General features: G+C 31.0%; 1 protein-coding gene across 1 annotated transcript; it reads left to right on the top strand.

Moving 5' to 3' along the window:
* Positions 1–3359: 3359 nt before the first annotated feature.
* LOC133285983 (piriformospora indica-insensitive protein 2-like) lies at positions 3360–5298 on the top strand. The gene is made up of 2 exons (XM_061483311.1): positions 3360–3512; positions 4087–5298. Exons 1-2 carry the CDS (start codon positions 3402–3404, stop codon positions 5296–5298), a joined length of 1323 nt encoding a protein of 440 aa, XP_061339295.1. The 5' UTR covers positions 3360–3401.
* Positions 5299–14989: the final 9691 nt, after the last annotated feature.

Raw genomic sequence — 14989 nt, 5'->3', positions numbered from 1 at the left:
GAGCGTGATATATTGGTCATTGTTCCGTCAAATTCTTTAGTTCACAATAATATAAAAGGAAAATACACTTGGGGAAGGATATTTTGATTACGATGAAAAAAATAAGAAGTCTTACACGTCATCTGAGTCTCTAATCTCTTTGATTTGATGAATGTGATTTATCAATAAATTATTTAGTCGTGAGATGCATAGGGAATCAGAGATCAATGGTTAAAATAGACACTAATACTTTTTATTCTTTTACTCTAGTCAAAAGATCCCATATATATATATATATATATATATATATATATATATAGAGGCAGGATCCTTTGACACCGGTGTCAAATTTAAAGTTTGACACCTCATCTAAGAGCCAGATCAAAAAAGATCAACGACTCTGATTTGTAAGCATGTGACGACATTGATATTTTTTGATCTAAGGACTCTCAGATGAGGTGTCAAACTTCAAATTTGACACCGGTGTCAAAGGATCCTACCTCATATGTATATATATATATATGGGTAATATATCTCTCAAGTGGCATAATATAGAAAAATTTCCGTGCACTCACATAGTGTCAGGGATTATTGATGTTCTCAATGTGGTTTTATTTTCTAAACTGCAAAGTAGCGTTAGAGTGTAAATAGAGAAGATAGGACATGTGTCAGGGTGTTTCAATTTTTTGAATTTCTCTCTCATAGTTCGTTACGTCCCAAAGCGAACATTGACCGATGGTTGACATGTGTCCTGCTTTTACTCAGAGCATACTGACATTCAATAACAACCTAGTCCGCTATTAGCAGTAGCGAATTAGGTGACCACCATAAACATGCCACATCAGCAAACAAAGTTCGCTACCTGCTGTTGCGAACTTGAACACGTGGCACTTTGGTAAAATTTACTATTTGAGTGGCAGTTAGGTTAATAATTGCAAAAAGCGTGATATATTGGTCATTGTTCCGTCAAATTCTTTAGTTCACAATAATATAAAAGGAAAATACACTTGGGGAAGGATATTTTGATGACGATGTAAAAATAAGAAGTCTTACTCGTCATCTGAGTCTCTAATCTCTTTGATTTGATGACTGTGATTTATCAATAAATTATTTAGTCGTGAGATGCATAGGGAATCAGAGATCAATGGTTAAAATAGACACTAATACTTTTTATTCATATACTGTAGTCAAAAGATCCCATATATATATGGGTAATATCTCAAGTGGCATAATATAGAAATTTTTTCGTGCACTCACATAGTCACATCGATAATTGAGCTGCTGCTTTTTTTCTCTCTCTTAGTGGGTTTCGCAATTTGTTGAGTATGCTAGAAAAAATTTCTCTCTTACCTAACTTGAGAGAAATATTATCCTATATATATATATATATATATATATATATATATATATATATATATATATGGGCAAATAGCTTCTTATGCGGCTGCACAAGAGGATAGCTTGCAGCAGACAGTTCGAAATCCGTGCCAAAAATTTTATTTTTATTTTGTTTTTCTAAAATGTTGTGGGTCCTAAAATTTTGTTTCTATGGCAGAAGAGGAGGAATTTTGCTGCAACAGGAGATCCTTTAAACCCTATATATATATATATATATATATATATATATATATATATATATATATATATATGCTTTTTGTCTGCTATCACTACACCACTTTTTCTAGTGCAGCAGACATAGAAAAAGTGAGACCCACATGTTCTTAAAAAAATATATAAAATTAGGATCCACCGGCATATCTTTTTTTTATGTGTTGTTGCAAAATTTTCATCTGTAGTCACACACACACACACATATATGGGGAAAAGAAGTATTCTTTTAAATGACATAAGCTTGTGTTCTTTTAGGTGATTTACACAAAGTATGACCGGTCATACTTTGTGTAAATCTAAAAAGTTACTTTTTTTTCTCCTCAGTCACATCGCTGACGTGTAAAGTGAAAAAAAATAACTTTTCAGATTTACACAAAGTAGGACCAGTCGTACTTTGTGTAAATCACTGAAAGGACACTATTTGTGTCCTTTTAAATGACACACACTAAACCCTATATATATATATATATATATATATATATATATATATATATATATATATTTTGCAGAAAAAGCATTGCAAGCACTGAATTAATCACCCTATTCTTTCCAATTTTCTTCTTTGGTTGAGACACGAATTCATGTCCCCAGTTACAAATTTTGGAGGATCAACCAAAAGACTCTAGGATTGTTTTTTGGTGCAAATATTTTCCAAATCGACCAAAACTCAATCAAGCAATATGGTTAACTTCACTTTTCAAAGCCACTCTGCTCTTTTGTCCTTTTTTTACCTGCAGTTTCAGAGGGCTGTTAAAAACCCACCAGGTCACAGCACAAAACAAGGCAGCTACAGCATTAACAGATAAAAGCCTAGTTTGTCTTGCATGCGTTTACATGTACCTTTTCATTTTTCTTGCATGGATAATGGTCCCCTACTATTACTCACCACAATCTTCATCCCTACCAAACCTAAAACTCCCCAAAGAAATGCCTCACAATTTAGCCTTCCATAATTCCCTTCAACAATAAAACCCTTTGATGGCCTACTTAAATTTGTGACTAAGAAATTAATCATCTAACACCATGATTTTCTCAAATAATAACAATAATGACGTGATTTACATATAATAATAATAATAATAACATTAATAGTAATGTGATGTTCAATGGGAGAATAAAAAAGAGTTCAATTTGCATACCAGCTTTCGCTTTCATCTTATATAGGCCTCTCAGTTACTACAGCTCTGGCCTTATTAGACTCATTACAATTATGACTTTGAACTTCGAGAACTGTGCTAACATTTTGTGTTCTCTCTGCTATATACTTTCCTTAGCTTTTCCATAAACACAAGGAAGGAAAGAGGTCAGGTTTCTTGTTATGCCTTTGTGTTTCCTCTACTATTCCCCTTTTCCTATTCAGTGTGTGAACACAATTTTAGGACCTTGTTCTTCCTTTCACTGTTACTAGTACCTGTTCTATTTGTTTCTCCAAAATATCAGTAATTTTCTGTAGGGACCCCATCTTGGTATTTGTCTTGATATCCACTTCATTGTTGAGGGAGTAAGTCCCCTGTTCTTCCTTCTTCTCTGTCTATGCCTTTTCTTGTAATTTAGTTGAATGTTGTCTGTGTGTAAAAAGTGAGTCATTGCCCATATTATGCACTAGAGTTCAAGCCAAGAAGCTCCTGTTTTGTGTTTGTTTTTATCAATTTTTCTTCATCCATCTTGAGTTCTTCTTGTCCCTGATAGTCCTGTTTTGACTTAATAGCCTCATGAACAGCTTCAAGGTTTTTAGTCAAGGCATGATTGCTTTCTTCATTGTCTTACTGAGTGCAAGGTGCTATGCTCAAGTAGACCTTGACATAGCTCCAATGGAGAAAATAGAGCAGGATGCTTTATACTCCACCATTCAAGGCTTTGTTGGTGATGGGTGGAATGGCTCAGATCTCTATCCAGATCCTTGTGGTTGGACTCCTATTCAGGTACTTAAATCCATCTCCATAATTGGATACCATACTGCAAAGTTTCCAAGAAACTACCTTTATACTGTGCTGGGGATAAGGTTGGACATTTTAATTTATTTCTGGTTAAAGTTATGGGACCATACATTTCAATTTTCTTTTTCTTTTTCCTTAAAGATTTAAGGGTAATCATTTTTATGTCCACAAATGAGGCTTTGAAAATTTTCAGTAATGAATTCTCAAGTGAACTTCAGCTTTTGTCCATTCTGCTGCAAGCCAAAGGAAAAATAAATAAAATTGCTTGGCTTAATTGTGTCAATTCTACACTTAATCCAAAAACTATTCTTATTTCAAGCTTCTGTCACACAATGATACCTTTCAAAGTATGACAATTAATTGTTTCTCACTACTTTTGCCCCTTTTCATAGTTTTAATAGTCTCAGTAAAAGATTACATGCAGTAGCCAGTATATTCATTGCTTATTAAGCCATGTAATCAGAACACTTTTGCAATTCAACCAAGTTATAAACTTCACAGAATATTGTGGTGTTCAATTTTTTTGCTTAATTATAATTTGTGTTGTTTAATGCCGCAGGGGGTCTCTTGTGATCTGTTTAATGGGTTTTGGTATGTTACTGACTTGAACCTTGGGCCCATTCATGAAAATTCTCTAAGTTGTGCCAAAATTTTGGAATTTAGACCACAGTTGTTTGAGCTCAAGCACCTTAAAGCTCTGTCCTTTTTCAAATGCTTTGAATCACAACACAGGAATCAAGTTACTATCCCCAATGGAAACTGGGAAAAACTGGCTGGCAGCTTAGAATCACTTGAGTTTAGATCAAACACAGGTCTCATTGGAAAAATTCCTTCAAGTTTTGGAGTCCTCAAGAAACTTCAGTCACTAGTATTATTAGAGAATGGTTTGACAGGTGAGATTCCACCAGATATTGGCAACCTCAACAAGTTGAAGAGGCTTGTTCTTGCAGGAAACTATTTTACTGGGAAGATTCCAGATGTTTTAAGTGCATTAAGTGAGTTATTAATCTTTGATTTAAGTAGAAATTCATTGTCTGGGACTTTGCCTTTGACTCTTGGAAGCTTAACTTCCCTTCTGAAGTTTGATGTGAGCCATAACCATTTGGAGGGGAATCTGCTGAAAGAATTTGCTTTTCTTAAGAATCTGACCCTTATGGACCTTAGGAATAACAGATTCTCTGGTGGGTTGACCTTGAGTTTTCAAGAGATGTATTCTTTAGAAGAAATGGTTTTATCCAACAATGCAATAGGTGGAAATATCAGGAACCTAAAGTGGGAAAACCTTCAAAACTTGGTAATTTTGGATCTCTCTAACGTGGGGTTGAAGGGGGAAATTCCTGAGTCTATATCAGAATTGAAGAGGTTGAGATTTTTGGGACTTAGTGACAACAACCTCACAGGCAACCTTTCACCAAAACTATCAACTCTTCCTTGTCTCAGTGCACTCTATGTTAGTGCAAACAATCTGACAGGGGAGCTCAAATTCTCCAAGGAGTTTTATGGAAAAATGGGAAGGCGTTTTGGGGCATGGAGCAACCCCAACCTTTGCTACCCAGTTGGAGTAATGTCAACAAGTCATGCTCCATATGGGGTAAAACCATGCCAGCAAGAGATCAAATTCCTAGAATCTAACACAAAAAATGGGGATGTGAATAAGACTTCCCATTCCATAGCCTCTTTGGGATTTCTGAGCTATGCTGCTAATGGCTTCTGGTGGACTTTTCTGCAAGAAATATTGATGATGGTTCTATTCTTAAATACTTATATTTAATCAAGAAGAGCTCAACTTAGGCTATAACTTTTTAGGTGTTACAACAACCTGTATTTTCTCTTTTGTATTTTGTTCTAAACATAAGGTGACTACTGTCTTTTCAATTTGTTAATTGTCCAATAAGGTAATTATCTTCACATAGCTACTTCAGCTCACTTTTAATCATAAAACAAAATTTCTCAAAGTCTAGGAGGGTCCCACTACAAATGGAATATAAAACCAGCCATGCCCATGTCTCTAATTAAACAACTTTTGTAATCACAGAACTGCACAATTGTACATATGTGGAGCCGCATACACGCTAGTGAGAGTTGTTACGAAGAGAATTTTGGTGCACAATTATTTTGTACTACATAATTGAACTTATTATTGCCTTTCACTATTAAAGTATAATTAACTTTGAAGTACGAGTAGTACTGCTCAATATGTAACCAATTCGACTTGTTCCCTTATCCAATCCTCCATGTCCTTGTTGATTTGAATTTGTGCATAGGGTACCATTTTGCTGCTAATAGCAAAAAATGTGGGTTGCTTTCAGCTGAAGGTTGGCTTCTTCTGGTACCATGTAAGGACAAGTTGAGTTTTCAAAGTAAGCTGGACAAGAACCACCATGTGCAAATGTTACAAAAAAAAATTCCCCTTACAAGGCGTAAAGAACCACTTCAACCTAATACTTAAGGTGATGATCTTTTAAATATTTTTATATTATTTTTTAACATATTCCCTCGTGCAAGAGTTTTTTGAACTTGAAGCGTGGATACGGCACAAGCTCATTATTGATCTGTCTTGTGCTGCACTAGCCCATTTTTTTAGTTTGTGCTTTTCTTAATTCCACTGAAAGTGAGGACGGTAAAGATCGAACTTGTGACCTATATTAGATGATAACTTTTTTAATGCTTTTATATTATTCTCTAACCGTAGTCTTTAAGTCTGCTGTGTTTTATAGACATGACAGCAAGAGTTTTTTTACACTTTCGATCTTTCTTTCTTTTTTGTGTAAATACACTTTCGATCTTTTAATTGAACTTAATATTGCCTTAAACAATATTTGAGTATTTTATTTTAAAAAAGGTATCAATATGGTCCGTTTTGTATTAAGGCTTTGGCATTTCAACCTTTTGATTTCGGAGACAAGACATTTATTTATGACTTTAATAAGGTGAAAGTGAAGTTTAGAGGATTGCATATGATATAGGTAGTAACTATGAATGAACCTTAGGTTTAGTGATGAGTGGGTACTTGATGATAATATGGGTAGGGTGGTAGGAATGGTACAGTGTTTTTATTAATGGACCTTTGTGGTTGTTTAAAGCGGACAATGATGGGGTTGGGTCCATGTCAAAGCTCTGGCACACTCCCTCTGTTCAAGATTGATTTATTCATTTGTTCATAGGACATTAAACAATGAACACTTTCACAGGGATGGGAAATTGAGTGGTCCCCATCTCCTTGTTGGACTTCCCCATGATTTGAACCACTAAGGAAATTTTGCTTTCAATGCGGTGTAACTAACCGTACGTTGTAGTTGTTGTTTCACCGTGGTTTCTGCTTTTCTTTCTTCTTTATAGATTAGACATCACTTCTTCCGGTTCAGTTCCAAATTTTGAGAATTTTACTATTTTGAGTATTAACATGGTAATAATATTTTCAGTATTTTATTAAAGAGTAATTCATTTAAATATAATTGTAGTTATTAAAATTAAAATTAAAATTAAATAAACTTTTTATTCTTATGTATTATTGGAGAGGATCTGATTCTATTATTTAAGATATGAACTAGATACAAGCATGAAGTTTTATCCTGTTAGTAAATTCCATGAAAAAAGTATTTAAAGCCAAAAACACACAACATTGGTACATAATAAAGAGGAGTTAACAACAAAATACAACAGTATGGGATATATTATATTGAAAGTCCTATGGATACCAAAATTATTGTCATTCTTTATGGCTTTCAAAACTGTTTCGGATTGAGGAATGAAAACGATATCTCAGTTAGTATCAAAAAACTAAACGAGGCGAAGTAAGAGTATATATTTAATCTTTTTTAGTGTTATTTTTGGAAGACATTTAAAGTCTTAATTCTGAAATCCGCTCAAATTATCCGCGGACCGGTGTTGTTGGCTGTGTCTGCACATGCAGACACAAAAATTAAAGAATTTTTTTTTTAAAGGGATGAGTGATTTAGGTCAAGTAAAAAAAAAATTAGGAAAATTGAAAAGTAAAAAGTAAAAATAGGCCCAAGCCCAACCCAACCAACCCATATAATTAAAAGCTTCAATCTTAAATCCTACCACATTGCTTTGTCTCTTCTTCTTTTTTTGAAACATAAACCTTATTAGCTCCAAACCTTAATGGATATCAATGATTCCTGAAATTCAATCTTCATCAAGTGGATGGGAATCGCATGGGGTTTTTCACGTTTTTTGATGAAGCAAAAGTGGTCAACTTTGGATCAAATAGACATTGATAGAGGTTAGTTTTTGATCAATTAATCCTTACAATTAATACATTTAAATTTTTCTTAAAATAAAATCTTCGGGGGCGCTGCTCCCAAACCCCCAACTTAAGTGTGCACACATAAATTTTTTTTTCTGGGTCCGCCACTGACTCGAATCAAATTAGTCGCGAAATATTAAATCGATTGAAATGTCTCAAAAAAAAAAAAAATTAATGATTTCCTCAAATACCTTCAATCACTAATGGGTTTGTTTTTTCTAAAATTATTTTAGATAATTTTGTCTAATATTCACCGAAACAACGTCGTTTTAAAATGAAAATCATGACGTGTTTATAATTTTAATTATTTCAGAATTATAATAATCTTTATCATTATAATTTTTTAATTTTTTAACTCAAAACAACATCATTTCGGTGAACATGAAATAAAATTATCTAAAATAACATTAGATAATTTTCCTTTAATATTATTAGAAAATAGTTTGATAGTAAATTTCACAAGCTGAAAAGTTGTTTGTTTAATTTTAGACGTGACACACATGATAAAAAGGTTGTGCCCAAATAAACTGCTAAAACCGTGTGCCCACTCAATTGGATTAATTGATTAATTATTAAAAAAAATTAAAAAATTAGAATAAAAATAAAAATTTCTATTCACGAAACAACTTAGAATTAGTAGTAATAAAAAATTTTACACTACAAAACAAAATTACACTATACATCACAAAGGAAAAAAATTACCTATATTGATTAAAAAAGGAAGAGAATTTCAGGTAAAATATCTGCCCGAAAATAATTAAATTATTGATTTTTAAAAATAAATATAATTACTGATAATAAACCTGTCGGAATTTTTTTGACGAAAAAATACAGCGACAAATTGTATAACCAATGCGTATAATTCAATTAAAATTCCAGCAGATTTCTGCTACGAATTGGAACCACTGGAAAAAAAATTCAGCGGAATAATTGGGTATACATTTTTTAATAGTTACAAAATTTTTGGGTAGAACATTTGCCAACAATTTGAGAATAACATTGCGTACGCTTCCTTTCCTCCTCATTTCTCCTCTATATGTTCTCTTTGATGAGTGACGAGTGTCGTTTTCTGAGGTATTGATTGAGAAACATTGCTATCTATCAAGCAATTGTAGTAGGATTTTATTAATACCATCTTAAAAGAAATAAGTTATCTTATATTATAGAGATAAATTTGTGAGTTCTATCACTTAAAAAAAAAAAAAAGTGACACAATTATCGAAAGGTGTGTAGGAAAAAAAAATTATCTCATGTAACATGAGAATAGTTTTTTCCATTATATTATAGGAATAAATTAAGAGATTAATGACTCTCATGCAGCAGTGCAAAATACCATTTCTCTCTAGCTGAGAAAAAAATACTGGATCCCACCTAAATTTATAAAAAGAAAAAAGAAATGCACGACTTTTTACGGTGAGAGCAGAAAAAAAATTAATTTTAGACTTTGATTTCTCATAAATTAAATCACAAAGAACTATAGAAGCGATAAATTAAGAAAAAATTAGGATCTAGGTACTCCTCCCTTCACCCACCATTTTCACTTGACTCATAATAAATTTCTTTTGTTTAATTAATTAATTACTTCGTGAGTTAAGTTCCTCATTTAATTAAAAACTATTTCTAGGTCTATTAATCATGGTTCTCTTTGTCTAATACACTCTGTCTCCATGTATATTAGCCAAATTCTTTTCATTAATTAGGTATGCTGAGTATATTCCTATACCATTGTATAACACCCCAATTTAATAGTGAGACCCACAGCTACTGTTTCGTGTTATTTTTTATTAAAAAAATTAATTTAAATCTTTCAACATTTATTAGGTGTGGTTATTGTCACACTCTTTTATTTATTCTCATTCTCTTTTATTATTTTAAAGTTCATCATTTCTTCAATTACCTTGAACTAAAGTGTCATATTTTTAAAGGGTTCGTTGTTTGTCCTTTTAAATGACATAAGTTATGTCATTTTAGGAGAAAGATAGATACAAAAAATAAAAATTATGGAAGAGAAAAAGTGAGTGCTTTTTTTTAATTTAAATTTAAAAAAAAATATTTTGTGTCTATCTCTCTTAAAATGATATAACTTTGTGTTATTTAAAATGACAAACATTTTTTTCATTTTTAAATTGTCAATTTCCCCCCTCCAACTATTGGCTGGGGATTTTTTTTTATGACTTCAACATAATTTAAATAAAATACTTAAAAAATGATCTAACCATAATTATGTTATTGTGTTAAAAATATAAAAATATGCTATATTCTTTATAAAATTATATTAAATAATGGCTGATGCATTTGATTTTCCTTATAGTCCTTTTTCAATTTTTTATAAGGTACAGTGCTATTATTTATGTTGAAATGATTGTACATTTATTTAGATAAAATTTATAAGTTAAAGTGAATACTTAAATTGAAAAAAATTCATTGATATAAAAGGTATTTGTAAATAATTTTCATATCAATTTATTTTTAATAAAAATGTCAAACTTGCTGGCTAGATTTTATTCAATGTAAGCAGAAAATATTTTTTTTCCCGTAATAATTGAAGTAATCCAATTACACGTTTATTAAAAGATGATTTATTTGTTTACCAAAAAAAAAAAAGATGATTTATGCATAATATATATTTGTGATCATATACCAATATTCACATTATTATATAAAAGGTTAGAGATATAATATGTAAAAATTATTAGTGTATCTTCATTTAACCTTTTAAATCTTTGGGTTGATTGATTGTTTGACATGAATAATATTTAAATAAATATTGTTATGTCTTGTTCTTGAATAAATTCAAGTTACATAGAAAACAATTTAAATTACAAGTAAGGAAAGAAAAAGATATAAAATTTATGAATAAAAACAAGTTTCACTTTGGTAATTAAAGAAATAATAACTAGCTGATGTATCTTCTCTAGGGACCATAGGAGGGACATTGATCATATTGTCCCATTTTTTAATAAAATAAACTTGAATGTCACGGAGTCAAAAAAAATTTCCAAACTGGCATGACATTATAGTCGCTGAGGTAGTCAGTTACTATGGATGGGACACGTGCCACTTCTCCAGCGGCTAGAAACCAAAGTAGCTGACTACCTCAGCAACTTTGGATTATGTGCTCAGCTGTTTGGGAAGTGACATGTGTCCCGTCCATAGTAGCTGACTACCTCAGCGACTATGGTGCAGTGGCAATTTGAAAAAAAAAATCGACTTCGTGGCATCCAGATATATTAAAAAAGGGGACAGTATGGCCAATGTCCCACCATATGTAGGATTGGCTTTTAATTATTTTTCTTTTCTTGGGTTGTTGCTGGGCTAGGCCGTTTTTGTTCACCAAAAAAAAAGAAAGAAATAATAACTAAAAGTAGTATAAACCAATGCGGATTAAAAAAAAAATGAATTCTAATAGTCCATACTTGAGTCCTTAACTTTTTTTTTTTTAATTTTACATTGATGTATCTTCATAAATATTATTATATAACTAGTTATTTTAATATTACTGGGATCATGACCAATAATTGTTTCTTTTAGTATTTAAACTAGTGTATTATCTGTGCGTTGTACGGAGAAAAAAATCAATTTGTTTGTCTCGTAAAAATTAACGCAACACATAAAAGTATATTGCTGCATTTTACCTTGTCATGTGGTCATTCAAAAATTTCAAAGTTTGACTCAGTTTCTTACGGTATTTCTCAGCGATGAACTTTCATTTAAAAAAATCAAATTTACAAAATAATAATACATAAATGTTTTTTTCAAAGATTTGTGTCGTTAGTATTTATTCGTATTTAAAAAAAATTAAAATCAAAATTAGAAATATAATTATAAAAGAAGAAGGGCAAAATTTTAATTTAATTATAAAAAAATATTGGTGGGCCGGTCCTCCGGAAATAGTCCAATTTGCAACCTTTAATTGTCAGCATTATATACCAGCATGTAACATGTTTTTATATTTATCAACATAAAAAAATTCTTATAGTTACATCTAAGATTTTATATTTTATCTCAAAGATAAAGATTCATTTATTACAATCAGATTCATAAAATAATAATAAATAATTATTTTTTTGCAAGGATTTGTGTCCTTAGCATTTTGAATTTTACAAATTTGAATTTAAAAAATTGAAATCAGATTTAGGAATTTAATTATAAAAGAAGAAGTATGAAATTTTAATTTAATTATAAAAATAAGTTGATGGGTCGGCCCTCCGGGCACACTATGTTGCTTTGAAACTATGTTGCTGGGTTGCATTGGTCTAGCATCTGGCACACTTCCAACATTCGAAATAGAAGATGGTTTTATGAGGGTCAAAGTAGTATCATCCCTATCCAACTCATCACTCTCATCATCACGGTAAGCATATATATTAAGAACAAATATAAATTAAAGAACATCAACAACAATGCGAAACAAATTATGTATGGACATGAAGAATAGAACGGAAAGCTCATCTTGCTCTTGCACACATTAAAAATAGAAAATAGAAGAACTTTAAGATAAAGGATAAAATTTTACCGTGTTAAATTTTGAGATGGTGCCCAAAGAGCACAGATAACACACAGGAGAGAAAAAAGACAGAACTTGCCAAAAAGCCGGGATGATTCACGCATTATGCCATTGCTCGTTGTATACTTTTGTTTCTTTGTTGCAGCTTGTAGATCTTTCATTTAAAAGTAAAATATTTAGTCATTTAAAAGTAAAGACATTTTATTATATTTAGTCATTTAAAAGTTAAGACATTTTATTATATCATCTCATTCATTCATGATATTAGATTATGGAGAAAATACTTATAGAAGAAAAGCAGATAGAGAAGAATGTCATACCTTCATATGAGGAAGTACAAAAGCACATATCCCAGTAATTCCAAATCATCCCATCAGTTTTGTTCTAACACAAAGCTGCAAAAAAAAAAACCAAAAATATTGCATGTTCATGGAATAGAACAACAATTTGAGAAGATGAAGAAGATAAACAGACAGATAAAAAGAAAAAATATGTGCAAAGAAACTAATTACCAAATTTGAGAAGATGAAGAAAATAAATAAGAGAAGAAATATGCGCACAGAAGCTAATTACCAAATGAAAAAAATCCAATAACACATATCTTATTTATACACAAAATATTTGCGTTTTTTACAAAATATTTTCGTTTTTTTAATGATTATTTTTTAACAAAATAGTATATTTTTTTATGCATCATTAATAGGGTTAACAATTATTCATGTAGAAAGTAATCTGATAATGTCTACAAAAAAAATAATGGGATAGTAAATGAATTGTCTGCCACCAACAATTGTTCAAATATTTTCCCACCCTTTAAAATTCAAATTCAAATTTCAAAATCAAATTAAAAATTAAAAATTCAAATTAAAAATTCAAATTAAAAATCGAAAATCAAGATTTCAGAAAGCACTGAGATATTAATAATTTTGAAATTTAAATGTAGAAAGTAGAGGTACATTAAATGAACTGTCTGCCACCAACAATTGTTAACAAATCTTCTTCATTGATTTAAATTACAAATTCAATTTTTTTTTATTTTTCTATTTACTAATTTTACCAAAGAAGGAAAGGTTTTAAATATTATGTAGTATAAATACAAAGCTGAAAATGAAAAAGAAAGCGACAGATCAGAATGATTTCTCTTAGAATATAAGACTCTAGTTGTCACTCAATATAATTACTTGTCTACCCTCACAAACTCTATAAAGGGAAGGAAATTCTGTGACGCGTGGGCTACCTATCTATCTGCTATTGGGCCAGCCATGCTGGATGTTATTAATTGTTAATTTCTAAAAAAAATAAAATTCTTGCAATAAAGCCCGTTCGAATTTGGCCCGAACAGTCTCAAATATGGTGAAATTTCAGAACAGTTACTATGAAAGTGAATATTTAATACGTTTATAAGGGCCAAAGGTTGTTACATTTATTTTTGGTCGTAAGCATTCACTGATTCACCTATTGACATATGAAATCGGTACTGAGATTTGGATATTCTCAATGTGATCATGTTATTTGATCATAATATCACTCATTAATGATGAGATAAGATAGAGAAAAACATATGATTTTTAAATGAATGATTGTGATCAAATAACATGATCATATGACTATTTTTTCACATGAGAAAATTCAAATCCTCGGTCATTATACATTTAATAACTATAATGCCCGATTCGTACAGATTTAGCGGATCTTATTACCATGTCGATGAATTACAGTTCATGTATTATTTTTCTTAATGATTATGGAGACCATACTACAATCAAGCTAAACATCATGGTGGCAAAGTATAAACTTTAACTGTTATATTACTTTCACACACTACAATAATAAGCACTTAATTTTATCGTAAAAAAAATAAAATAAAATTCAGGCTCCGGCTTGATGGCAGTTTTATATAGAGAGTGATAGTAACTTTATTTAATTTGCAATCAACATTCAGCATTCAAAACCTGGTCGAGGTTGATTGTTGCTTATCATCCACTACATATTTGTTACATCTATGAAAATAGATTCCGAATTTAAAAGTTTGTTTTCATAGTAAACCACTTAGTTAACTGCTGTTTTAGTATTATTTTAATGAAAATATGAATTGCTATTGCTGTTTTACATGAATTTGTTGTTCTTAACCACAAGATGACTAGGCTTACTTACTGGACAGGTAAGATTGTTTGGACAAAAAGCACAAAGAGATAAAAAAGTAGGGTTGTTTGACTCAACTGGTTTCATGTCAGCCAATAAATACTATTTTTATTTAATGACTAACGTATTTTTATTTGAGGGCGGTGAATGTCGCCACACCCAGACTTTATTGCCCAATCAGAATGCGCCATGTGGTATATTCTGACATTCCAAAATCGAAAAACATGTTGGTACTTTGAACAAATAGTAATTACAATTAAACCGTGACAAATGTTCATAACTAATTTCCAAATAAATAAATAAATACAAAAGAGTGCCCAAGGGATTAGTCACAATGTTTATAAGTATTATACAAATAAGTGTCCCAACACTCACCACCTTGAAAAGGAATTACGTTAGACCCATTGATTGAAATAATCCAAATGGGTCAAACAGCCTGAAAAAAGTAATAACCTTTTTAAAGTGATTGAACGCATGATTGTGGGAACATTTGCTACTAAATACAATTAAGTTTACTTTATACTGTTTTTATTATGGGTTGTT

This window comes from Gastrolobium bilobum, unplaced genomic scaffold (assembly GCF_033153095.1).
Source record: "Gastrolobium bilobum isolate Gb01-03AN ecotype WA unplaced genomic scaffold, APGP_CSIRO_Gbil_v1 utg4364, whole genome shotgun sequence".
Taxonomy (NCBI): domain Eukaryota; kingdom Viridiplantae; phylum Streptophyta; class Magnoliopsida; order Fabales; family Fabaceae; genus Gastrolobium; species Gastrolobium bilobum.
This window is presented reverse-complemented; position numbering and strand designations above follow the sequence as displayed.